The sequence below is a fragment of the Coffea arabica genome, chromosome 6c, assembly GCF_036785885.1.
Source record: "Coffea arabica cultivar ET-39 chromosome 6c, Coffea Arabica ET-39 HiFi, whole genome shotgun sequence".
Taxonomy (NCBI): domain Eukaryota; kingdom Viridiplantae; phylum Streptophyta; class Magnoliopsida; order Gentianales; family Rubiaceae; genus Coffea; species Coffea arabica.
The window spans coordinates 20,075,854-20,103,406 of record NC_092320.1 but is presented as its reverse complement, the minus strand read 5'-3'; the positions used below and the strand labels follow the sequence as shown (position 1 = coordinate 20,103,406).

Here is a 27,553-nt window from a genome sequence, read left to right as displayed (position 1 = left end):
ATTTTTCGGGATATTTTTCAAAAACAGCCCTATAGTCCTTCGAACATGAACTACAAGTACTGTACGTATCTGCTATTCTTTTCCCTTTTAGACAATTCCTTTTGACTTATGTGCTTTCTCATAAAACATTTTCATTCATTTTTTTTAAATGCAAAAAAAATTAATGAAATATGTATAAATCGAAAAAAAATACTATTTTAATTATTGTCACTTTGCTCATACGTTGCAAGACTGATAAGAAAACTGTGAAGCATTGCTATTTTTATGAATGATAACTTTTTCCGTAAATGGCTTGCTCTTTATGGCTTTCCTTTATTTTATGTCAACGCACCTGCTTTTAACGAGCATTTTACATCTAATTTACTTTGTATTGTAAACAATGATATTCAAAATGTTTCTTTCCCTTTTAGACCAACTACTTTGACTTGTGAATTTTTGTGCTCCGAGAAAAAAGATTTTTGCTTACTTTTTTTTTTAAACTGCAAAAGAAAAAATTAATTTCTCTATAAATTTCAAAAATACTTGTTTATTCACATACGATCAAGTATGTATACAAGTATATTAACAGTACTTACTAAGTAACGTACTCAGTTTTAATCATTAACAATACATTTTAGTGCTATTTCAAATAACACTAAAATGTGGGTTTCGTATAAGTTTTTTAAGCATTATACAATATTTTGGCCATAAATTAGCATGTTTTTGTCATTAATCAAATTTACTATGTTATAAGTAAAAATCACTATTTATATATAAAAACATACTTTTATTTCAAATAAACTTACTCCCTCAAAAGTATATTTGGGATATAGTATTGTAATTTATCTCTTTAAAAAGTATGTTTCATATTACTTACAATTTACCTTTTGGACTGCAAAAGTTACTAATTTATTATGTTAATTTACTATTTTAGATGAGAAATTTGCTTCCTTAGTTTTACCCATAATCCTATTTAAGTGGATAGGTCTAACGGGTAATCAAATGGTCGTTAAAATTTTTAGAACCTATTATGTCATGTCTAAAACTGTTTTGTTTACCGTAACGATAGTTATGGGACCATTTTCCCGGATGCTTAAACTGAACACTTGAGTACTAAATTTATATATGTATATAAAATATAATGAAGGCTTCAATCTCTTTGTGTTTCGCGTTGTCGTGGAATTACTACGTTTACCTCTGCTCCACTTTTCTTTCTTTCAAGTTATTATCCCCGACACGTGTGACATTTACATTTATTAATTGTTAAAACTTCAGTACCTTCTTTGTGCATATTTTTTTGTCGAAGACATTTGCAGTATTTTTCCGTTGCTAACGGGTACATTTGCAAATGCATAAATGCCGGTGGTTCTGACCTGCAATTACCCTTCCCTGACCCAACCTACTACATTGAAAAACGGAAGAACGTGTGCTTTTTTTCTTGTAGCCGCAGACTAAAATTTAATGTTTGCTCTTCACGAGCTCTTCCACAATTTAACGTCTCCGTTTACACTCCATCCAACTCCAACACGTGTCATGCTCTGAATGGCTACCTACGGTAGGAATGGTCATAGGCTTCCTACCATAAAGGTTTCCACATGCAACAAAACATTAAAGGGAAAAATGTCAGGTGACAACGAAAGCATGACAACTGAAGCATTTAAATTTTAAATTCAAATTTGAATTATATGTCATGCATCTAATGGCAAAAATGTATACACTGTCAGTGTATACAAGATTAATCCTTTTAATTATGAAGATAATCAAGACAAAGTTTCGAAACAAGATGGAAGATAATTTCTTGAATGATTGCCTAACTGTGTATATATAAAAGAAAGTTATTGAAAAATTTAGCATTGATTCAATCATAAATAAATATACTTCTATGAAAGAACATAGAACTCAATTTGCCTGTAAGAAAATAGATTGAAATTTCAAGGTATGTTAATATAACTTTTATACTTTTTAATTAAAAATAGATATATTTATATTGTATAGTTATATATATATATATATATATATATATGTGCATAAGTGATACATTGGAACATCTTCTCATAATGTGCAACTTGGGTGGTTTGTGATATTATAAAATATTTAATTAAAAGTTATTTCTTGTCTTAATTTTCATTATGACTGTACTGCATATTTATGAAATAGATATACCTATATAATTAAAGTTAATATTTGATATTTTTAGATGTCATATATTTAAATAAATAAAAATTATTTTGAACATAGCATTTTAAAATAATTTTATTAAAAAATTTGGTAGCCAAAAAAAAATCCTGACTCCATCACTAGAAGCACGTCCTAAATGCTTCTTCTATCATTAATCATAAAACACAGCATACATACACATATACACGTACAAATGTGTGTGTGGGTGCGAGACCAAATAGTCAAATACCAATTTGGACTTGGACAAAGATTCCAACAAAGTTTTGAATGGTAGATTGAAAAATACTTGTTCCTATATGTAGGAAATTATTAAACTAGGCTAGTGTAATTGGTTACTAGTGTTAGGTATAGTTCTAGAAAATTGATCACCGAGAATAACAAGATTTTAGTAACCCAATAAAAATAATAACAAACCAAATAAATTAAATAGAAAGATAAAGAATTTTACATGGTTCGACCGAATTAATCTATGTCCATGGGCGAAGAGATAGTAGATTTATTATAATAGAAATAGAATACAAAAGAAAGAGTATAAAATCTAAAAAATAATTTCAAAACCCAAAAGACACGAAAAATTGAAAACACAAAAGAGTCTGAATAGCATAAATTACGTAACATTCCAAAAGCCCATAACTTACTCTTTTAGTTTGTTGCCTAACCAAAATCTCTTTTAGATCGAGGTGTGGGCCACCCAAAAGTTTCTCTGACTAGTGCCTATGGTACTTGAGTTGGTGCTCATAGCATATTTAAACTCATTTAAACCCAATATATTTACAACAACCACAATGAGAGATTTCTTTGTAAAACTTTCGATGTTAGATACAAAAATAAACTCAATAAATCTCTACCTTATCGTGTATCCAATATCAATAAATAGCAAATAAACTCTACCTTCTCTATAAAAGTCTGAATGGATCCCAACGAACCACAAGAAGTCACTAACGAACCAAGATACAAAAGATTCAAAAAGTGTCTGACTTCAGAAGGAGAAGAAAGAAGGAGAAGAATAAGCAGAAGAAGAAAGCTAGCAGGAAGGTCTCTATTGTCAGCTTTTCTGCCATTTGGTGTATTTTCTAAAGTGGAAATAGTTGCTATTTATAGGCATTAAAAAGTGTACGTTGGAAAGGATAAGAAATAACATCTGATTACATAAAAAAAAAGTGTCCAATTTTTCATGTAACAGAAAATAACGTTAAAAATAAAATGTTATGAACGTGCCTGACTTTCATAACCGATGAGATAACAATTTATCTTCTCGAGAAAGAGTCAAATGTTGATTTGTAAAATGTAAAAAGTAAAATTTATTCTTACTCGTAGTAAAACTAACTTGGACTGTGTTTAACCCACGCACAGGGGGGGCAAATCCATCAGTTTGTACTGACATGGCCCAACTTAACTTCCCTCTCATGCACGGGAACCCACACTAGTTATCAATTTAACATAAATCCAATAAAAGACTAAACATTATAAATGATGGGATGTCTCTTTAGTTTTTCAATGAGGGACAATATCTTTTGAAATACACCTTTATTTACAACAATCTCCTTCATATTTCAAAAGATTTTGGACAAAAGATAAGAAAATAATCTGTCGGATTTATTTGGGTGAAATGTAAATATTCTAGTGTCTTTTGGACTCCAAACCAAACTTAGATTGATAAAACATGATCTCAGAATTATTGGTGAAATATGAATTTCTATAAACCAATAACTCTTCATGTATGACAGAGATTTTATCAATCACACTATAACTCATAACCTGTTGTTATCGCAATCTTGTGCTTTTAGGCCGTGCGCCTGCCTGATTATTGATGAGAACTTTAAAGATTCAGCCAATAAATCTTATAGGAGCGGTCTCACTCCACTCTCATATAAATGAATTCATCAAGTGTATACTGCTTTAAATACATCTCCCCAAAGGGATATGAATTCATTAAGAGTTTTAAACTTACTCTTACAATTACTAGCAATCAAGCACTTATCTCCGGAGGGACTTACATTTGAAGTGTTTTACGGTCAATATTGACTTGTTATTATCCATATAAACCTATTTCATGAGATCACCAATCACATAGGTTGGGTTACTATCTCTATTGACAACTTGTTGGTCTCAGTCCCATTTCTCTTGTAGTTTGAAGAGTTAATTTCCTTCCTATAGGTTTAGTCAGAGAATCAGCCAAGTTCAACTCTGACTTCACAAAATCAATGGAAACATTTCCATCTCTAAACAACTACTTTACGACATTATGTCTTAATTTCGTGTGTCGACTTTTACAATGATTGTCTGTCTAGCTGACTTCCATGCTACTGTATCACCACCAAGGGTGAATACATAACCACTAGTGAATTTTGTTTCATTTGAATACGAGATCCAATTAGCATCACTGTACCCTTCTAATACAGTGGAAATAGAAGATACCATAATTCTTGGTAGCTCTCAAATATTTCATTAGTCTGACTATTACAAACCAATGCTCACTATTAGGATTGTGAGTATATCTACTCAGTCTACACATAGCATAACCTATGTCAGGTCTTGTGAAATTTATTAAATGCATCAGACTCCCAATAATCTGATCATATTTAGACTGAACAATTGGGTCACCCTTATTTTTCTTTAATTGAGCATTAACATCAAAAGTGTCGCGCACCTTTTTTTTGGAAAAATATAAAAATCGTATTTAGGTGTTAAAAAAATGAATTTTTGATTCGGAAAATTAGTTTTTATTTTAGAGAATAAACAAAAGAAAAGAGCCTAAAATGGGACTCTAAAAAGTGCGATAATTTGGGCCCAAAATAATAGTCTAAAAAGGATTTTTAAGAAAAAATAGGAGTCGTCACTTTGTATTGAGTTAAGGTGTACCAAGTCATCTAAAATGTATTTTTGATTAAAAAAAATAGATAAAACCCTTTTTAGACGACTCCAAATCTTTGAAAATAAGAGAAAAAAATTCGAGGAGGAAGGCAAAGACTTGATCTAAGGCATCCTTTCAACCTAGTTAAAACTAGTTACGAAATTTAGTCAAAAATTTTCTTAGTCTAACCTATAAAACTTATCACATTAGGACATTTCTATATGAATGTAAACCTAAACCTAGTGGATATCGAGAAGGTCAAAATATCTCTTCAAAATTTAATTGCTGTAAATCACATTAATTGTGATACCCAAAATGATTCTTATAAGAGGTCACGAATATGCAAAAATGAGACTCAAAAAAAGAAGAATTACAATATATAAATATGCGTGACCTAAAAGAAAGGAATACAACATAACGGGTATGGGGACTAAGATTCATGAATCAATTTTCCTTTTATAAAGGAGATACGAGCGTACTAAGGCTAAGAAACCATATTCGTCCATTTTCCATTTTTGAAGGGTGACTCCCCTAACCTAATCAAGTAAATGAACTAATCTACTTCTAATTTCCTAAATGAAATACAAGTCTAAATGTCATGTTTCGTACACATAGGGGTAAAAGAGATAATATATAGAGAAAATATCATGCAAAATGAGAAAAAGATCCTAAAAATGAAAAACATGTATAAAATGCAATGAATATCACGCAAAGAATGTGATTCTATCGCAAAACAGTCTAAAGGGTCTAGCATTGAACCAACCCATTTCTACAAATCTTCACTAGCATTGGACTAGTGAGAAGTCGGGGAGAAAAGTTGCAACTAGCGTTGGACTAGTGTGGTGGCGTCATACATTTATTATAACTAAATAAATCACATAAAATATAATTAAAGCAAGTAAACATATAAAACACATAGATCACATAACACGTAGGTATGATATCTAGATGCAAAAATCCTAAAGAAAGCGAATAAGCACATAGGCATGCAAACACACAAGCAAAGAAATGCACATAACGGCCTAACTATTACATTTGAGACTCTATCTACAATCTAAGGGGGGAATTAAAAAATAATAACCTAACTATTACATTTATCTAATTAAATACATTTTAACAAAAATTAAAATCTATCTATTATATAGACTAGCTAAATTCATGTCTTGAGCATCTATCTATTACAAAGCGGTATTTAAATGTCTCTCCAATAGTCATCAAAATTAAATAAAATAAATGAAAGTTAAAATGAATAAAATGGCTAATTAAAGGAAAAAGCACTCAAAACATGCAATTACACATAAAAAAACACATAGGAGCACATAAGAGAATTTAAAATAATAAAAGAAGATACCTCTCTTGAAGTAGTGTTTAAATGAGGTTGGATTTGCCCTATTTATACTCCAAAATCAACAAAATGGTCAAGGTACCAATTTAATTATAAGGAAATGAAAATAATCATGAAATCTACCAATTAAAGTGCTTAAATGAAGTATAATTAACAATTAAAGAAGAAAAATAACTTATATTTAAGAAATCAAAACTATTAGGGACTTAATTGCAAAAATTAAGAAAAATTTTTTAAGTCAAATTATATTATTACAAAATTTAGGGGTTCAAAATTAAATAAAAATAAAGTTTAGAGATCAAATTACAATTAAATTAGAGACTTGATTGAAAGAAATTAAAAGTTTTAGGCCAAAAGTAAAATAACTTAAAAATCCAGGGGCCGAAATCAATTTATGTTTCTGATTTCTTTGAACTACAAGGCCACTTGGGCCATTCTTTATTTCTTTAGGCCAAGAATTCCTAAGCCCAACCAAAAGTCCAATAAAAAAAGCAGGCCAACCCATCATTTTCACCAATCAAGCCTAACCAAAAGAAATGGGTTTCACCCCGTCAAACCGCAAAGAGCCCAGAAAAATAACCAAGACTCATCTGCCAAACCCAATAAAAAAAAACTATAACCCACTTCTAAAAATCCAAACAAAATAACCAAATCCAATTCTCTTCTATTTTACCAAAATCCAACAAATTAATAAGCCAACTAAAAATTGTTAAGGTCTTATTTCATCCCAAAATCCAGAATTAATTTGTCCAACAATCTACCTAAAATATGTAAAAAAGAATTATAATTTAAAAGGGGGCAAAATTGATTTATTGCAGCAGTTTTTGGGCCATAGTAGAATTAGGTAAAAGTTGGGAGGCGAAACTGTAATTTTTAAACAGAACATCCAGCCTGGTACGAAAGAAGCTTTCTTCTTCTGCTGTAACTCTGGCTTCTTCATTACCTAGAAACCGCACAAGACAAAATCCAAACAAACGAAATCTTATGAACTTTATTTCACAATCCCAAAGCTAAACCCAAACAGAAAAGAACCATGACCAAGCAAATCATCTAAAAATTAGCACGGTTGAAATATGAAGCAAAACTCAGCAGCAAAATAACTCCAGATTCATGTCTAACAAGCTTGAATTTTCATGAAAGATCGTGTTAAAGCAACAAGAAGAGAAACTATGGTTACCTTAGAACCCTGGTGAAGTGAAATGGACGTGAAATGTCCCCAAGAAATCCCGCTGGTTTTGGAAACGAAGCTCAGAGAGCTTTTGCTGTAGGAATTTCAGCAATGGTGAACCTGGAACTTGGAGCCCCGATTCAACTGATTTGGAGACTTTTTTTCCAAACAATTTCTGAATAAAAGTTGTTCAGATCCCTCCCAAGAAAGCACAAAAAGAGAGAATTCGCTCCAAGAACTTAAAAATTGATAGGAATTTAGTGATGAATCGGGCTGACAGCTCAACCTGGTTATCTTATTTTTCCAGAAATTTATGTTTTTCTCTTTTCTCTCTCTTTTTTTATCTTTTCCATCCTTTTTCTCTGTTTTTCTTTTTTTTCACCGCCGCTCTCAATCCCTCATCATGGCTGCGTTTTCCAGCCTTTTATAACTACAAAATCCCCCCAAAACCTAGAACTAAGGGAGGAGATTGGAGCTGCATTTTTTGTGGCCATTTTAAGCAATTAGATGGCTTTTAATCCTAGATTTCTTAATGTTTTGGATCAATGCCAAGTGGCCTGGTACTGGCATAATCGAATGGAGGAAAAAACGAAAAAAAACTAGTGAAAATGGATCAAAATGGCTGCTGCAATCTCTGTACTGTAGCTTGGTTCCGTACTTCAGCTGGAGAAGAAGACACGCGCATGCATTGCATGCACGCGTGGGATTTTTCTTTTGTTGCAAAAACTGCATTTGATTTTTTCTTTTCTTTTTAGCTTTTTCCTTTCCTTTTCTTTTTTCGATTTTTCTAAAAAAGCGATTTTTATCAAGAAATAGAAATAAAACAAAATAAATTAAAATAAATAAAATTTAATTAAAATGAACAAAAATAGGAATAAAAATAATAAAATTTTGGTGTGTACAATAAAGAATACTTACAGGTGTCACATCATATTTTTTAAACTTCATAAGAAGTCTTTCTGTATAATATTCTTGTGACAACATTATATTCTATCTCTCCTTATGATTTTAACATTCAATATCATTTTAACTTCACTCAAATCTTTCATATCAAAATTAGAAGATAAGAAATATTTAGTACTATTGACAATATCTATACTTGTACCATATATAAGCATGTCATCCACATATATGCTAATTATCACATATTGATTATTCACAACTTTAGTATATACACATTTATCCACTTGTATAGACGAAAATCCGTCTTTTATCAATTTTTGATCAAATTTCTCATGCCACTATTTAGGAGCTTGTTTTAGGCCATAAAGAAATTTAATTAATTTACACACTTTATTTTCTTGTCCAGATACAACACATCCTTTAGGTTAAAACATATAAATTTCTTCTTCTAAATCACCATTTAAAAAAGCTGTTTTGATTTCATTTGATGAACAACAAGTTTATGGATAGAAGCTAAGACAAATAAAACACGAATAGAAGAAATTCTTATTACTAGTGCAAATGTGTCAAAATAGTCAATATTTTATTTGAGAAAACCCTTGTGCTACTAAACGACTTTTGTATTTTTCTATAGAACCATTAGAATTACATTTTCTTTTAAAAATCCATTTGCAATCAATAGATTTTGCACCAAGGAGTAAATCTACCAAAGTCCACGTTTTATTTTTCAAAATAGAAGCAATTTCATATTTAATTGCTTCTTTCCAAAACTTGCAATCAGCAGAAGAAATTGCATCAAAATAAGTTAAAGGATCATTATCAACAAAAAAGGTTTGAAAATCATTTCCATAGAAAAATTCTTTTCTCGGCCTTTTACTCCTTCTCAATTCCTCATTAGAGGTTATTTCTTTGTTTCTTTCAATAGGTGCATGAGAAATTTTATTGGACAATGGAAAAATATATTCAAAATACTCAGCATTCTTTGTCTCAATAATTGTATTACAATCAAGTATATTACTTCTTAAAACAAGAAATCTATATGCAGCATTATGTTCAACATATCCAATAAACATACAATCAGAAGTTTTAGAACCTAATTTTATTTTCTTAAGTTCACGTAATAACACTTTAGCAAGACACCCCCATACTTTTAAATATTTTAAATTTGGTTTATAATTTTTCCATAACTCATAATGTGTTTTGCCAATCCTTTTGCGTGAAATTCTATTTTGTAGGTAACATGCAGATAATATAACTTTTTCCCATGAATTATCAGGAGCATGAGAGCTAACTAACATAGAATTTATCATTTCTTTTAAGTGTTCTATTTTTTCTTTCACCTACTCCATTAGATTCTGGTAAGTAAGGAGGTGTTATTTCATGTATTATGCCTTCATGTTCACAAAACTTATCTAAAGCTAAATATTCATCTCCTCTATCTGATCTAATTCTTTTTATCTTCTTATTAAGCTGATTTTCTACCTCAGACTTATAAAACAAAAAGGCATTATGAGTATCATCTTTATTTTTAAATAAATAAAGTTTAATATATCTAGAATTCAGTTTCTCTTTGGACAGTTATACAACTTTTCTTTGTTATTTTAGTTTTTGCACATATTTCACATCTTTTTCATGTTATTATTATTAATATTAGAAAATAACCCAAGTGATTACATTTTTTTTATGTTATTAACATTTTCTAATCTAGCATGCCATAAAGAAAACAAATCAACAATATAAGCAGAAAAAGGTGCATTTTCATTGATTACATTTGAAATGTTGAGTACAAAGAGTCCCTGATTACAGTAGCCCTTACCCACAAATACATTATTTTTTATCATTACAATCTTTTCAGATTCAAATAATACTTTCACCCCAACTTTTCCTAGCAATGCTACAAAAATCAGATTTGCTCGAATGTTCGGCACATGCAACACATCATTGAGGGTCAAAGTTTTTCCTGAAGTGAGTTTCAAGAGAACTTACCCAAAACTTTAGCTATTCGTGAGTCTCCAAGGTAGATCACCTCTTCATCATCCTCTATTGGAGTATAGGAGGAAAATACTTCTCGATTTGCACTTATGTGCCAAGTAGCCCCAGAGTCTACTACCCACTCTTTCACATTGACTGCAATGTTGACTTGAGAGATGACTGCAGCAATTATATTATCTTCTTCACCTAAATTAACCTTAGGAGAATTGCCATTTGCTTTGTTACCTTTCTTTTTGTGCCTGCATTGAGCAGCATAGTGTCCTGGTTTTCCACAAATATAGCAAATGCCTTTCTTCTTCTTAAAGTTGGGATTATTGGGTTTATAATTCTGGGATTTATTGGCTCACTTTTTATTGTTGCTTTGAACCAGGTTAGCTTTGAGAGACATCTCCTTAGCTTTGACAGCTTAGCATTGAGAGCCATCTCCTCTGGAAAAGGTGTGATCTAAATTCAGAAGAATTGATGATGCCAAATATCCTCTTAGGAAAGGTTGTACAGAGTGTTGCTCCTATGTTGACGTTGGATCTTCACAAGCAAATTCCATCTCTTCGATAAAACTCCTATCAAAGAAATGTTTTGTCCCTTGAAAGCATCTCTTCTGGCAGATTGAGAGCAGAAGCTTTAGAGGGAGCTCTTTTTTGCATTGATACTTAGTAATCTTCTAGACCTTGGTGCTTCAAACGGAAAGTCTTGTTAAGAAGATGGTGCTTTGAACTTGAAGGGTTATTTTTTTTTTTTTACCTGCTTTCTTCGAGAATGATGTTTGGAGATGTGAAGGAAAATGTTAAACTGAAGCACCTCAATTTTAACTTAGTTTTTTTTCCCGCCCTATCTCAGTGTCTTATCTTCTTCCCAGTTGGAAGGATCCAATTCGTTTTCTTTTCTGTCTTCGGGGTGGAGGTGGGATGGTTGCTAAGCGCTACAGAGTTGCATGAAATCCCGTTGGAAGTGTCTTTCCAGGTCATGTCTGCCTGCCGTTTGAATTTATAAAGGAAGGCTGATATCACAGAAAAGCTCAGCATGGCCTGTTTAGCTTTCCTCCACTGCTTTTTGTCAAAAATAGACTTTTGGTTGGACTTGTAAAATGGATTTTCTTAATGCCTCATGGGGATTTAAACAATGTCAATGTTTGGCTGTGGGAAACTTCTAATTCCAGTTTTGTACTTTTTACTCCAAATAATCATCTAACATGAGCTAGATTGAGCCATAACTCAAAAAATCTACTTCTCTTGTTGTCTGAAACTATACCACCAGAGACTTTAACCTGAAGGCAATGCTTGTGTTGCATCTTTTTGTTGAAAAGACTCCTTGATTCATGAGGTACCATTATCGATTACAAGAGAATTTGCAAGCTGGGGAGCCATGAGATTAAGCCTCATCTTCTCCGCTACAATCTAGATTTGTTTGTTGAAACTCCAGTGAAATGATCAATAATTCAATCATCTGCTAATTGAACCATCTTTTTCCCTATATTATCGCCTCGAAAAAGACCTACAAAAGCAGATGGTATGCTTTCCAAACCATGTGAAATGTCTTCAAGCACCTGCAACTTTCCTGCCTGAATGTGCTCAACTGTGTCTGAAATGAAATCCTTGTAGACTTTCATATGATCACCAGCTAAAAATCCTTGCATTGTTATCCTCTTGTAAATAACATCCACCATGTTTGGAGCAGCACGTCTTCCTTTGTCCGTATATTCAGATATAACGCCACAGACAGCAACTCTACCGAATGTATTCATGTTCTCAACCGCAGCTTCCAGCATTTCTGCTCCCACATTATCAAAGTATATGTCGATCCCATCTGGGAAATATCTATTTCAAAGCTCAAAAAATTAGCAAATGCTTTAATCCAGTTTTCTAGTTGACAAATGTGAACCTCAATTTGTGTTATCAGGTTGAGCTTTCACTAAAATTTCATAAGAACACAACTGAGGTATTCACTTAAACTTGTGACATGGAAAAATGGGGAGGAGCATACCTTTTGAGAGTTGATTTCAGATCAGTTTCTTCTTTGTAGTTGAATGCTTCATCAAAACCAAGCTTCTGCTTTAGCAAGTCCACCTATTATTATTCAAGATAGCATGGATTATTAGGAAAACATAATTATCTATGGCACAAGAAAAAAAAAAAAGGAGTACCACATTCACAATAGTCAACATCTGGAATGAAAAGGGGCAATAAGTTACAAGTCAACGTCACCAACTATCTCCGTAGGAGCTTCACAAACAAGCTTACTCGTCAATCTAATGTTTACCATGGACAGATTAATAAAATCCTATATGATCAAAACCAACTCTTTAGAAACAATCAAACCATACAATCTCCTTTAGGAAAACAAAAAACAATTCTAGAAGAAAAAGAGAAAATTCAGATAAGAAAATCTATGTCAGCTTCTGATTCTTAGAATGCAATTCAAGTGCTGGAAGTGCGAAAGGGAGCCATGAAAAAAAAAAAAGGAACAGCCACCTTTTTTTGGCTACTAGCACATCCTACAACATAGCATCCAAACAGCTTTGCATATTGTCCTACTAAACTTCCAACAGATCCTGAGGCAGCAGAGACAAACACTTTCTCCCCTTTCTTTGGCTTACAAATCTCAAAAAATCCAGCATAAGCTGTAAGCCCACTGAATGCTGCATAACAAACATCAGATGAACTGAAATTTCAATAATTTCAAGAACTCATAGATTAGCCAGAAACTAAAATGTCGATCAGGCCAGAAACAGAAGTACGTTGAACAGACTGAGAAAGAGTAAAGGATGAGGAAAACCTACCCAGAACACCTACATGGTGAGAAATGGGAAATCCTATGTTATCAACCTTATTTAGCAAGCCACCTTCTTTTACAATGCTGTATTCTCCCCAAGTCAGGAGTCCTGCAACCAAGTCATCCTCTTTAAACGCAGGAATCCCAGAAGCAACAACTCTCGCAACACCATAAGCATCAATGGCCTATCGTAAACAAAATTCAATCTTTGTAAGTACTTCTTTCCATCCATCCCTCCATGATTGAAAATTAGAAATGCCGCTTTGATTGCAAACTTACCTCAGAAGGCTTAACAGCACGTGCAAAGCTTGTGGTTTCCTGCGAGGAACTTTTTTGCTTCATGCGGTTCAATTGGTATGGATCAATGGATAAGTAAAGATTTTTCACAATGAGCTCCTTTTTACCAGGCTCAATAGATAAAGAAAGAGCCTCAGTCTTGAGCTCAAAATCAGATTCTTGTGGCGTTCCATCAATATGATTTCTCATCACTACGTACCTGTTTGTTACTTCCATTGGAAATCTTTGGCCTAATACTAACTTCAGTGCTAGAGAAGAAGCAAAAGCAGTGAAAGGACCTTGCTATGGAATATGGTTGAGCCGCTTAAATAATAATAATAATAAAGAAAGAAACAGAAGAAGGAAAATGGAACAAGAGAAACTGCGTCTGAGAAGGAAAGTTGGGAAGGAGTCAGAATATGACGGGAACCGGAAGGGGCAACAAAATAAAGAATTAGAGATAGCCACCGCTAGTTTTTTCGTATTTCATTTCCCCTAGAATGTTTTGGATTATCATCAATGTTCCTAAAATATTCCCCAATATTCATTAGCAGTATTTTGATTTTTTTTCAAATAAGTCTTATAGATTTAGTTATACACTCATTAATTTGCATTTAAAAAATTTTTAAATATCAAGTTAGAGTAAATTTTAATGGTTTTGATTTCTAAGAAAATGGCTGCATGAACAGTTTAGCACTGTTGTACTTGACAATTTTATTTTTGATTTGTATAAAACAAGATAAGGGTACTTTAGATCCTATCAGAAATATATACACTGGCAATATATAGATGAATCAATCCATTATCTCATCCAAGGAAGGGTGAATTAGGTTGTAGGGAAGGAAGAAGTGTACGTAATACGTTTCGAGTTCAAAATCTCTTACATATATTAAAAAAAATTCATTATCGCATTTGCCCTATGAAAATATTTGTGCTCTTGCCCCGACGAATTGTCAGACATTCAATACAAATACAAATTGACAAGGGCAAGAAGAAGATTTTCGTTTGGGAAAAATGATTATATTATAACTTTGCAACATCTCTATTGGAGTTTTGAATCATTGTTATTAAATCCGATCCAGTCCGATGGTTCAATCGGTCAACCAAAATTTTTAGCAGATGATCCAATGCTAATTCAAACCTTGGACCTCAAGTATAAAGAGGAAGTGCACTCACTACTAGTCCAACGGCCCAACAACCCATTTGATGCTTATTTACTCCATCTATATTATATATTAGACTTTTATTCTTATTTTATTTCTTCAAAACAAAATTTGTTTGGAATTTTTTAATAAAATTTTATTATTCCTTAAATTCTATAAATTATTAAAGGGATTTAAAAAATAACGTATTATACAATTCATTTTAAAGACAAATATTATTCTTAATAACCTTTTGTACTTAAAATTCGTAAATAAATTAGATAATTACACTTAGATAAAATTTTATACTTGAAATTTGGTGGATTAATAATTAAATTTAGGTTTTGTTAATTCTGATAAGAATTAATGATTCTATAATAAATTGGACTAACTGAGTGTTTACTATAACATAGTTTATTATAGTTTCAACCATATAAAAAATTATGAGACATAATATTTAAATATATTTAATGACCCACGATTGAACCACTCATCCACTGATTGAATCAGTAGCCCGTTGATCCTCCGCTTTCACCCGATTTCTCCCCGGTCGAATTTAATAACTATGCTTTGAATGCTAGATTGTGTATTGTGGTCCTCCATTTAGTCATGTGCTTGACCGATGATGGGACATGTTTGATTTTGGTTTCAAGTGAATTTTTAATCATCTTGGATAGTTTTTGTGGGATGATTTATTTGTTTGCAGGCAGACAATAATTGTCATCTCGTCATTTTAAAAAGCTATGCCACATCATGTGTGGCAATTTTGATTTTTTTTTAACCAGGCAGAAATTATTGCAAGTACCTACAACTGGTATCTATCTTTGTTGATACCGAGTGGTTTTGGCAGCTGTCAACTATTTATCTTTGCCATACATTTGTTGGTTAGATGTAATTTTCTTACCTTTGCCTACAATCAAAATACCCGCCGTTTAAGGTAAGAAGCACCAAAATAAGACAGGAGAGAAAGCACCACCACATGCAACAGAACATTAAAGGGCATACAGAAGGTGACAACAAAAGCATAACAATTCAAGCACGTCCTTAGATGCTTCTTCTATCATTAGCCATAAAACACAGCCTACGTACATACATAGATACATATATACATACATATATATATATATATATAAATATATATAAATAACATGTTTCATTCCTCACATTTCAGAAAAAAAAAACGAAAAATCTTTTCATCTCTCGCATTCAAAATCGAAACTTTTACGTTCCAGAAATCAACTTTCAGTTGTGAATCAAACCATCTAACAACTCAATTATAAATTTTGGAGATAAATTTGGTAGATCACTTCCATAAATATATATCCAACAAATAAATTAAAGTGACTAAAAAAGCTTAACTAAAGTTTAACACTTTAATACGTTCTAGATTAATAGGAACTACTGCTGAGAAAATGCCAACGATATTCCTCTGTTTTGTTGCTCTCACTTGAGAGCTTTCGTACTATTTTGTTATTGAAGGTGCACATGGTTTTAATTAAGCTTTTTAGTCACTTAATTTATTTGTGGGAAATATGTTTTGGAAGTAATCTATCAATTCTACTCTCAAAATTTGTAATAGGGTTGTTAGATGGTTTGATTCACAATCGGGAGTTAATTTCTGGTATGTAAAAATGCTGATTATTAAATATGAGTAACGAATTTGTTTCATTTTAAAAGTAAGGGACGAAAAGAATTTTTTTAGGAAATGTGAGGATAAACAGGTCATATTCCTTATATGCGTGTGTAGATGCGAGACCAACCAGTCAAATACCAATTTGGAATTGGACAAAGATTCCAACAAATTTCTGAACGGCAGACTGAAAAATACTTGTTCCCATAAAATAAAACTCATCATTGGAGTACAAATGCAATGTCTGGAGAGTGTCCTCTAGAGTTTTCAAAGTGACTCCTCAGTTGAAGAATACTTGTTTAGTTATTCTAATCATATCAAGACTTGTGGATTCATTATTGCATTACAAACGCACCTCGGAGTGTGTTGTCTGAGTTTTGAATGCCAAAGGGCTCGAGCCAGAAGACAAAGCTTGGTGGGGGATATAGATTCCATGTTTAGAGCATCTGGATATTATTAACATTATGAATTCTCCATCACTCTTAAACTACTTCTCCCCAAGGCAGGCCTCAATGTGCCAACAATCTTTTGTTACCTTGCCAACCGTTGAAAGAAAAGCATCATTTAACTATTAATTATCTATTGGCAGTAGCCAGTAAGATGCTTGCTGTGATACATTGGTTTCCTTTGTCTTAGTACCTGAATCATAGTCATTAATCTTACACTAGATTAGATCCTGACTGATTAGTACTGTAACGACAAAGGGAAAACTACCACCATTTTTTGTCCCGACCAAATTCCTGTAAATTTCTGTCTCAAAAGTTTTCCTTTTTATTGCAACCTAGTCACTGTTTGGATGGCCTACTTTTAGTCTATTTTAGAAAAACAAAATTAGTTTAAAAACAAAAATCTATAGTAGCACTCTAAAACACTCGCAAATTTAGGAAAAAAATAAAGTATATTAGATTAGATAACGGTGTCAAAGATTCTTGGGTGGTGGGGGAGAGGTTTAAGTTATTTTTTGAAAAATAGAGAATGTTTTGAGTGTTTTGAATAAACTCCAGTATGTTTTCTAAAACAACTACAATAAATCACGGTAAAATTTAGACAAATACTAAAAAATACACCATACAAACAAACCCTTGAATATCTTTTATCACATTCAAAAACATATTTATCATGACTAGACATGTCAATGGGTAGGGTCTGGTTTGGATCCCTTTGATCCAAATCCAGACCCATTTAATTTAGTTAGACCCAGATGCAGATCCAAACCTTTTTGGGTCTAAAAAAGTAAATCCATACCCAAACGTTCATGGATCTCGGTATTCAATGGGTATCCATTGGTATTTTCTGAATATAATAAAGTAAAAATATATTAAAAATGTAGAGAGTTCATAAATAATATAAATACCATCCAATTTTTATTTTCAAATAATAAAATAACATTCAACAAGTTGAATGCAATATTATGAACTTAAAGAAAGAACTATTATTGACTACTTGTGTATATTTTCAAAGATTTAACTATATCCATATCCAATTTTTCATTTGTTTGCTTTTACCTTTTCTCCTTTTCTTGAAAAGTCTGCACCAATTACAATGTCAACTAGGATTAGTTTTTAAAAAAGAAAACAATCATAACATATATAAATATTCAACCTTATTAAAAAAAATGTAATTTTATACCTCTTTTTCTTATTTAAATCTCGATATTGGTAGATGTCTCGCAATCGAGGCCTAAAATAGTGAATGAGATAAAAGTCATTTGACAAAAAATCGATTGCAAATAAATAATAGAATAAGAATATCTATAAATACTTACTCATTTTTTTTCCTTGATTCAATCCAACCATCAGTAGTCATTAATGCTTCAACCACATCTAGAAGTAATTTGGCACGAGTCTCATCAATCACTCTACCACCAACACTAAATGCAGATTCTGATGCAACTGTAGTGGCCGGAATTGCCAATATATCACGTGCCATTTTTGCCAAAATAGGAAATTTTGGACGATTAGCTTTCCACCATTCTAAAATATCAAAATTGTCCTTTCTTGGAAACTTTTGCTCTTCCAAGTATTGATCCAATTCTGATTTTGATTTGCATGAAGGCTAGACGAGCGAAACTCGAAGTACCATTTATCAAAGTCACTCAATGCATCGTTACTTGAACTACTTTTCTCAACACTTTCACTGTTCCAAAGATCTAATGATGGTAAAAGTTCACCTCCATAATCCATATACAAATTAACAAAAGTACTACGAACCCATTGAATATATTTTTCGGCATTATGTCCTTGAATTTGTCTATAATAATACTCCTCCAAATCCATCTTAAACCTTGGATCAAGCACTACAGCTATTGCCAGCACCAAACTACACTCTTCCTAATATTTTTCAAACTTCTCTTTCATTGGACCAGCCATATGTCTAAGAAAGTCATGTTCACTTTGTTCCCATTTCATCAGTTGAAGTTGAATGCTACAAATATCAGGAAAAAACACATTTGCTGTTGGAAATTTGGTACCACTAAAATGACGAGTTGCATTATAAAAGTGTTTTAGACAACCATGAACAACAGCAGCAACTTCCCACTCCTTTTGAGATGGATTATACTTATAGTTCTTGTCCATTTGGTCTAAACGATCAAAAGCTTCCCTTAGTGTTAATGCAGTATCAAGCATTGTGAAGGTAGAATTCCACCTATTTTGAACATCCAAATCCACTTTCCTTTTAACTTTCAACTTGCATTGGTTAATTGCATTTTCAAATTTTTGATTTGCATAAGTACACTTTTTCAAGTATTTTACTGTTCCTCGAATCTTGCCAAGTAGTCCTCCAATTTCAACCAATCCATCTTGGACAGTCAAATTTAATATATGTGCACTACATCGAACATGCAGTAGTTCCCCTCCCAAAGGTATTTGAGACTTGTCAACAAGCCAAGATTTCAAGTATTTGACCATAGAGTCATTTGAAGTTGCATTGTCAACTACTACTGAAAAAATCTTCTTGTCCAAATTCCACTCCATTATCAAATCAGAGATGAATTTAAGCAATGTTTCACCATCATGGGGATATGCAATGGATTTATATGCAAGAATTTTCTTCTTCAATTCCCAATCCTCAGTTATATAATGTGCAGTCAAGCAACAATACCCAATATTTGAGTGGTCTGCTGTCCAAATATCAGTAGTACAAGTAACTTTAGAAGAGATGTCATCCAAGTGGTTGTACAACCCTTTCTTTTCTTCTTTATGCAAATTAATCACATCTGCCCTTAAAGTATTTCGACTGACAACCTTGAAATTTGGGTTCAAACCATTGCAAAATATCTCAAAAAATTCATGGTCACACATATTAAATGGATAATTATGCTTAATTATCATCGTGGCCATGTCTCTTCTACTTGTTTCTTGATCAAATCTGTAAGGCTCAAGTTTTACAGTCCCATCAGTAACATTCTTTGCTGCAAAAAATAACGATTGGTTTTTTCTCTTCATAGCAAAACAGTTTTCAATATGCTTTTTCAAGTGGCTAGTACCAGAAGTAGCTTTTGCTACAAATTTTTTCTTACAATGCCTGCATGTTGCAACATCATTACTTCTTCTATCGAAATCATCCCATACCTTTGAAATTAATTTTTCTTCCCTTCAACAGGCGTGTGTTTTTCTTCATCTTCCAAGATGACCACTCTATCTTTATCTCCAATCTCAAGAGTGGAATCCATTGCCATTTTCTAGAAAACAGAAATAGATTGGTTATTAACATGATTCAATGCCTATAAAAGTAATATACCTTAATTTGCAAGTACTATGAATAAAGTAATCAGTAGATGACTATTATTTCATAAAGCAATCAACGTACCAATGCTTTATAATATCATGAATTTATTATTACTTTAACATATCATGCACAAACTATTTATTGTGTACGTAGATGAATTGAGAACATTATAGTAGATTCGTTACTACCAAATTACATCATATATTCATATGAAATATTTTTTGAACTTACCAATCTTTGAACTTAGTAGAGTAAAACAATAAAGACAAACTGATAGATGGTAGGGCAAAAGAAATAATTTGCAAGATTTCTAAAGAAACGAAATAGAGAGGTAGAGAAAGACAATAGAGGCATAGGTGAAACTAATTAGTATTTTATTAGGTTAAGAGTGAATCATTTAATCTAACGGTCATGAAGTCTTACATCTAGTGGCCATAGAATATTAGATTATTTTATAAATTTACTAATATATATTATTTAATTAAATAACATGGATCTGGATAAGGTCTGATATGGGTCTGAGTTTGGATATAGATCCTAGAAAATCATATCCTATCCAGACCCATGACTCTCTCATAGGGTCTGGGTCTGGGTAGGGTTTGGATTTAAAAAATTAAATTCAAACCCTACCCATATGTATTGGATACGAGTTGGATTTGGGTAAGACCCGATCCATTGACATGCCTAATCATGACCATAATATCTTTAAAACTTCTTCTTCCACGCAATAAATGTGATGACAAACTAGTGTTACCTCAAGTGCTAAAAGTATTGTAACTTGTACTTGATGGTACTAGACTACCACGAAATTAGCTTATGAGTTTGCCTAATGAAACTTTGGATGAGGAAGAAAAAATGCTTGAGGGCAAAAACTCAAAGAACCAAACATCGGGAAATTTCTTTAACTAATATTTTTTTTAAAAATCATTCCTCGAATGAGGGATTTTTCTCCCTTGTTCGCTGGTGTGCGGCAGCAACCAAGAAGAATATATATTTTTTAATTTATTAAAGATACAGTGTTTCTATTTGAATTACTATTTTTTTGAAGTTTTTATATATACTTTTTGAAGTTTTTATAGAAAAATACACTGTAATGATTTGGTGTATGTGAGATTAAAAAAATGATTAGAAAATATGGCTATGAAAAGTGTAAAAAAATTTCTTTTTTTTTTGATAATGTAAATATATTTTTTTTTTAGAAAATAGCAATCCAAACATGGCCTGTTTAGGGCCTAATCAAGGTTTGTAAAATCGGGATTCCACCTAGGATCGATTTTAGTTTCATAGAATCGGATCGTAGGATCGGATCGTAGGATCGTAAGATCCCACCAAAAGCTCCTAAATTTACTAAATTAATGAAATTGAAATTCATATACCATTTTGTACATCCTAAAAAATATTAAATAAATAAGTTACTCATCAATATATAGCATTTTTTACTTACTATCTGACAAGTAATAAAAAGATGAAGAAGTTACAGCCGACAGCATTTCAAGAATGTTTTGATTGCCAATTGCCAATCACAAAAGATCAATAATATGTTTACAATTTCGAATTAATGAAAAATAGGTACGTAGTTGAAGAATGAAATTTTTAGAAAAGTAATATTAATCAAAAAAGGTATATATATGAATATAAAAAAAGGTTATGCGTGTTAGAAGTGCATATACATAATAGGTGTGAATTGAATGTGTTAACGATCAAATATTGAACATTCATTACAAAGACTTAATAATATATACACACACACACACACACATATATATATATATATATATATAAAGCTCAAATATTAAACGGGCAGAAAAAGTTCTGGCATTAGATTTCATTTCATCATTTAATTCAAGTATTTAATACTTCCTGTGGTTTCACTAATTAAAGTTGCCAAATACAAATTTCAATTATTGAGAAAAAAAAAAAGAGCACCATCCAACAGAATAGAATTCCTGGTATCATATGATTTCCTACAATGTAAACGAAAAAAGCTTGAGAAAAAGTAAAATTTGTACATTTCCATCCTAATTTCACACGCCATTAATTAGTCACCATTGCACTCATGTTTAAACACTTTCAAAGTAGTATGAGTATGAGAGAGGAAGATGATGATTTTGCTGCTAAGCTTTTCACCCAATGCAGAAGATGAACTTTTTCTGCAATAGCTGTCGGCTGTAGCTTGTGGGTTCCTGGTAGAAGCCGCAGCGATTTGTCTTGTGGGTTCTTGGCAAGAGCTGTAGCCGAAGCTTGAGGTGGTTTGATGGTTACAATTAGGGATTTGATTTGGGCAGCGGAGAGGAGAAGAGAAACGTCAAAGCTCTGCTTGAGGAGAAGATGAAGTAGGCCCGAAGCTTTTTGACGGAATCTTTTGATTTTGTGGCAAATTTTGTTAAAACATTGCAACTAAGGCCTGCAATTGAGTGTGAACTTACAAGCCTACCCCAAATGTTGACTTTTACTTGCAAAATGAACCTTGTATTCCACAAATTAGCAAAATTTGTAGGATCGAAGTAGGATCGTAGGATCGTACGATTCTATGCGATCCTACCTCGATCCTATATAGATTCAAGAAATTTGCGATTTTGAGTGCGATCCGGATCGATTTTGCCTTTCCGGATCGTAGGATCGTACGATCCTACGATCCGGATCGCAATTTTAACAACCATGGGCCTAATGTCTCTAACCAACTTTTATGTGCCACTCAACCAATCAAAATTTGGAAAATGTTTAATCCTACTTTTCTCGAAAGATGGTGTGGTGAAAGTGGATCATGTATGTGTTTAATAATTTCAGCCTTCAAACAAACTTGCAATGTTACATAGCCAAACCAACATTTGAAAAAAAAAAAAGAAAAAGAAAAGAAAGGACATGTGAAAAAAATAATACATTCTGCTGTGTAATTTGTCCTGGATCACACAAGGGTGCCAAACCAACCTAAGAGGTACATATCAATCATAAATGGACCAAGCCGAACTGGTATTGCTGAATAATTAAAATTTGCCCACTAATTAGTCCTGGTTGGGGACGCAGATCATTCACACCGTGGACCGGACTAGTGGACTAGCCCCTAATGAATGATGATTCTCAACAAAGGAAAAAGAAGATGGAAAATTATTCTCAGCTAAGCAGGCAAACAAAAAAATTTTCATCAAGTAAAATAATACATTTTAAATTATTTTTCGAGAAATCAAATAAAAAAGGATTGTGAAAGGGGCCTGAAAAAAAATAATTTGTTAATGAGCAAGATATGAGTAATTATCATCTTTAAGGCGACAGTTATGGTCAATCATTAGATAATAATGCTTTGCCGAGCAAAAGAAGGAAATACAATAATTAAATAGAGATGTTATAATCATTATTGCTGATTATGGATTCATAATTGAATATCTTTTCCAAAATGTTTATGTGAGAAAACTAGCTGGTTTAATTTTTGCTCCTCTGAAAAAAGGAATGCCAGGTACAAGTTGGACTGAAATGCCACAAAGTTCTATTTTAGACTGCTGGAGTGATATCTAATGACTCAAAACAGTATGCTATAATACTAGCAAAATAAAGTAGAGCATCCTTACTCGGACTGAAATACCACGTCGACAGTCAAATTCTTTTACTACGTGCTAGAGCCGGCCAAAAAGTCTAAAATCTAACAACCAGCCCAACCCGCCCATTAATTTTAAATGATGGGTTGGGTTGATTGAGTTATGAGTTTTGTTGGGTTAAGTAAGAAAAATTTAACTTATTCATTAGGCGGGTAGGGTTTTTTATTTGGACACCTAATAACCAACTTGTTTAAAAGTAATTCAAAATAATAAATACAAGATTCAATATACATATGCCCAACCACTTGCATTTGGACATGTGTTAATAAATCATTGACCAATTTATATTCAAAATTCTCATATATATGTTTTCAATTAAATTTTTTAATTTTTATTTAAAAGAAAAAAAATTGAAATAAAAACTCATGCTTATTTTACTTTTACAACAATAGTTAAATTTGCTCAACTTCTATAATAATTTATTATACCTTTTAAGAGTATGTTGTTTTCGTCCCTTTTCTTTTGGTGGTTGTCTCAAGTTGCTACTTGTTTCTATTTGTTAATATTTCGTATACGTAAAATAGAGTTTTAAATTTGTTCTAATTGCATTCTTTTACTTTTCTCTAACTAGTTTTGTTTCATTGTTAATAATTCCTCATCAATATTAGAATACAACAAATTATATGTCTCTTACTTATATTTTCAAACATAATATAATCTAGCATTCAATAATTTAAATACATAGAATATTACAACTTACAATAAAAGCAGATATGAATACTAAAAGTATTAATAAGTTGTGACAAAAATAAGTTTCAATCAATTAGTACTATTAAAAAGTATAAAGCAAACAAATTATGTTAGCTGATCTATTTATATGTACAATTTATTATCTAAAATTCACAATGTAAGCAATATAAAATATTATTCTATTTGTGATGTGTTTCTAAGGAGTTTAAGAAGTGAGTGTGTGTTAGTTTGTGTGAAAATGTGTTAGTGTGTGAGAATACATTTATGTGTGTGAAAATGTATTTATGTGTGTGAAAAAAAATCTTTTTGTGTGTTAAAATGTATGTGAGAAAGTTTAGGTATCAAAATGTATTAATTAATCTGTTGGATCATGTTTGGCTAATGGGTTTGAAATAATCCAATATGATCCAATTCAAAATCAATTCAATCTAAAATTGGGCGGGTTAAGTATAATTCATTTAAATGAAAACCCAATATCAACCCACTCAGTTGTCAGGTATCCTACATGCTATCCTAGTCATTCAAATCACTGATTAAAAAGAAAAAGGCTTAGTTTGTTGCCGCACAGCTTTGTTGAGGCAACAGACACCTTTTCCTTTTTTTTTTTTTAAAATGACCATTTAAATCTCTGATTAGGCAACTGAGATGCAAATAATTTTAGGGAAAAAAGTTCCAATGGTCCTCCAACTCTTTCCCGAGTAAAATTTTGGCCCTCCAACAATTAACGCTAAAGTTTTGGCCCTCGATTTAATAAAATAGCATATTCGTGGCCCTTCTGTCAAATTCAGCAATTAAAATTGACGGGAAGCATCATCTCGTGAGACGCACGGCCAAATATCAAGGGTATTATAGTCTCTGAAGGAGGGTTTATCGAGTAAAGAGAGAGCAAAAAGGCAGCTTTTTCCCTTACCTTATGTTAGAGCAAGAAAAAGCTCCATTCCAGTCAAAGCTGGAGCTGAAAATGCGAAGAATGAACAGTTCCCCTCTACCGGTGTGTAGATATGACAAAGAGACTAGGATGATTATTTCGTGGACCTCAAAGAATCCTGGGCGAAGGTTTGCTGTGTGCGCGGAAGGTTGCTGCTGATATTGGGCATGGATCGATGAGGAGATGTGACGATGGTCAACGGAGATAATACCTAACCTTCTTCGAACGATTAATGCAATTGAAAAGGACAGAGATGAATATGAAGAAATAGCAAGAAGAAATGAAAGAAAGGTAACAAAATTGAAGAAAAAATTAAAGAATTGGAGAAAGAAATTCGCTGCAAGAAATGGGAGAATAAGTTGCTGGTGAGATTGCCTTTTTTAACATGGATATTGATTTTTTTTAAATTTTGATGAGTTGGGGCCAAAAAATGGAAACTTTGTTAGTTTTCGGCAAATAGAAGGTGCTTGCAAACACCTGGCCCTCACCAAGTTGAAGTTTCCATGGGAAGAAAATGATCCAAATTGTTCCTTGTAATATAAATTTTGACTTATAGTTGTATGATGTATCCGCAAAGCTTGTAATCAAATCTGTGTTTGTGGTTGTCCCAATGAAATATCTGGCTATCTCTTTTTATTAAATGAAAGTGTTGTAGTTTATTTATTCAACTCAATGAATTGTTTTGTATTGTGGTTAGAAAAAAATCATAATAATGGTGCAATAAGAGGGAGCAGATAAAGCCATGTTGTATCATATTAATCACTTGCGTAGCACATTTATGAGCATCAAAAGTTGGCTATAATGCAAAGCTGAATTAGCATGTTACCAACAAGGAACTATTGGACAAAAAAAAAAAAAGAACCACTAGACACATAAACATGTTCTGATATGGTAATGAATTGTCACCATCAGTTTACACAGCATAAGACAAAAAGAGTTTGTCAAAATGTTTGGTCTATCATGGTTGAATTCCCTTTCTAGTGGTTGTTCCTTTTCCCATCCTCTTTCACCTTGTCTTCCTTTGCCCCTACCTCTTCCACTCCATCTCCCCCTCCAGTTGTCAACTATGAATGGGGGTTCTTTATCCAAATAAGCATGGTTAGCATTGATGGCTCCTTTTTCTGCATCGGTAAGCGACTTTGTAGTTGAGTTTTTTCTAAATTGTTTTCACTGTGAATGATGTTGTTGTTGGCCCTATTATGGATATTGCTGCCCAACTTCATTATTAGCTTGTTAAGTTTGTTGTTGCAAATTTTGAGAAGACTGGTTTGGTTGGTGATTCCTATGAGACTATCAACAGATACGTGTAGGTACATGACGAATGGAGAATAGTGAAAAATGAACAGATTTAATGCACTTACTGCTGTCCTCCCTTTTTCTGCTGGTTGCTGCCTTTGCTGACTACTAGGTTGAGTCTTGGATGACTTGTTAGAACTTTGTTGGTTTTCTTCATTGGGAGGCTTCTTGTACGTAGCTGCATTATGGCCAATCTCACCACATTTTCTACAATGAATGACAATCCTCCTTCTCAACCTTCTACCATGATCTCTCCCCTCAGTCACATCCTTCCTCCTCGCCTTTTTAGGCCTACCAGGTTGAGTAACTGATGTTGGCGGATCCAAGACAAGCATGGTGGATGGGGCCCAATGATCCTCGCCACTAATTGGCTGCAAAACATTCTCATAAATCTTGAAGAAGAGGCCTCTGCTATAAGAACGACCCAGATACTTGTAAGGATCCTCTTCTCGCATCAAGATGGCAGCAATTACATGACAGCATGGAATTCCAGTAACCTCCCATAATCTGTAAATACAATAATTTGCATATCTACTGCAAATTGGGCCCCTCTTGGACCCTTGACTTGATAGCCATGCAGCGCATTCCAAATTGGCATCCACTGACTTGAATGTTTGACCTAGTCTCAACAATTTCATTAATTAAAGGTCCAGTGGGGCTCTTGTATTTCCCTATTGCAGCTCGTCTTCTTTGGATTTTGTCCATAAGATATTCCCTTATCAGTTCCAACATTGTGATTATAGGTTGGTCTCTTGCATCTTTAATATGAGCATTGAAGGACTCGCATAAGTTGTTCACTATCGTGTCACTCTTGACGTGAGCTGGAAAGTATGCCTTGCACCAATGCCGATGATGAGGAGCTTTCTTGACCCATTCATATGCATCCTTATCAAAAGTTTGAAGTTCATCCATAGATTTGTTGTACATTTCCATTGTTGTGCAACATGCTATATTCCACAACCTATCTTTAAGAGCCAAATCATGATGTTTTTTCTTGAAATTGCTACACATATGTTGGACACAGTACCTGTCCTCACAAAGCCATTTAAGTAGTTATTAAATAGTTGAGAAATTATAATGCAAA

General features: G+C 32.6%; 1 protein-coding gene across 1 annotated transcript; it reads right to left on the bottom strand.

Moving 5' to 3' along the window:
* Positions 1–11,708: 11,708 nt before the first annotated feature.
* Positions 11,709–13,895, bottom strand: LOC113694140 (2-alkenal reductase (NADP(+)-dependent)-like). The gene is made up of 5 exons (XM_027212994.2): positions 13,468–13,895; positions 13,196–13,373; positions 12,888–13,054; positions 12,400–12,482; positions 11,709–12,233 (listed from the first exon to the last, which is right to left on the bottom strand). The coding sequence occupies exons 1-5, from the start codon at positions 13,699–13,701 to the stop codon at positions 11,855–11,857; spliced, it is 1,041 nt and encodes a 346-aa protein (XP_027068795.1). The 5' UTR covers positions 13,702–13,895; the 3' UTR covers positions 11,709–11,854.
* Between the last annotated feature and the right edge of the window lie 13,658 nt (positions 13,896–27,553).

Coding starts and splice junctions, on each gene's coding strand:
- LOC113694140 (XM_027212994.2), bottom strand. CDS start 13,701: ATGGAAGTAACAAACAGGTACGTAGTGATGAGAAATCATATTGATGGA. Junction 12,483..12,887: donor GTGCTAGTAGCCAAAAAAAG/GTGGCTGTTCCT, acceptor GAATAATAATAG/GTGGACTTGCTAAAGCAGAA. Junction 12,234..12,399: donor CTGAAATCAACTCTCAAAAG/GTATGCTCCTCC, acceptor GCTTTGAAATAG/ATATTTCCCAGATGGGATCG.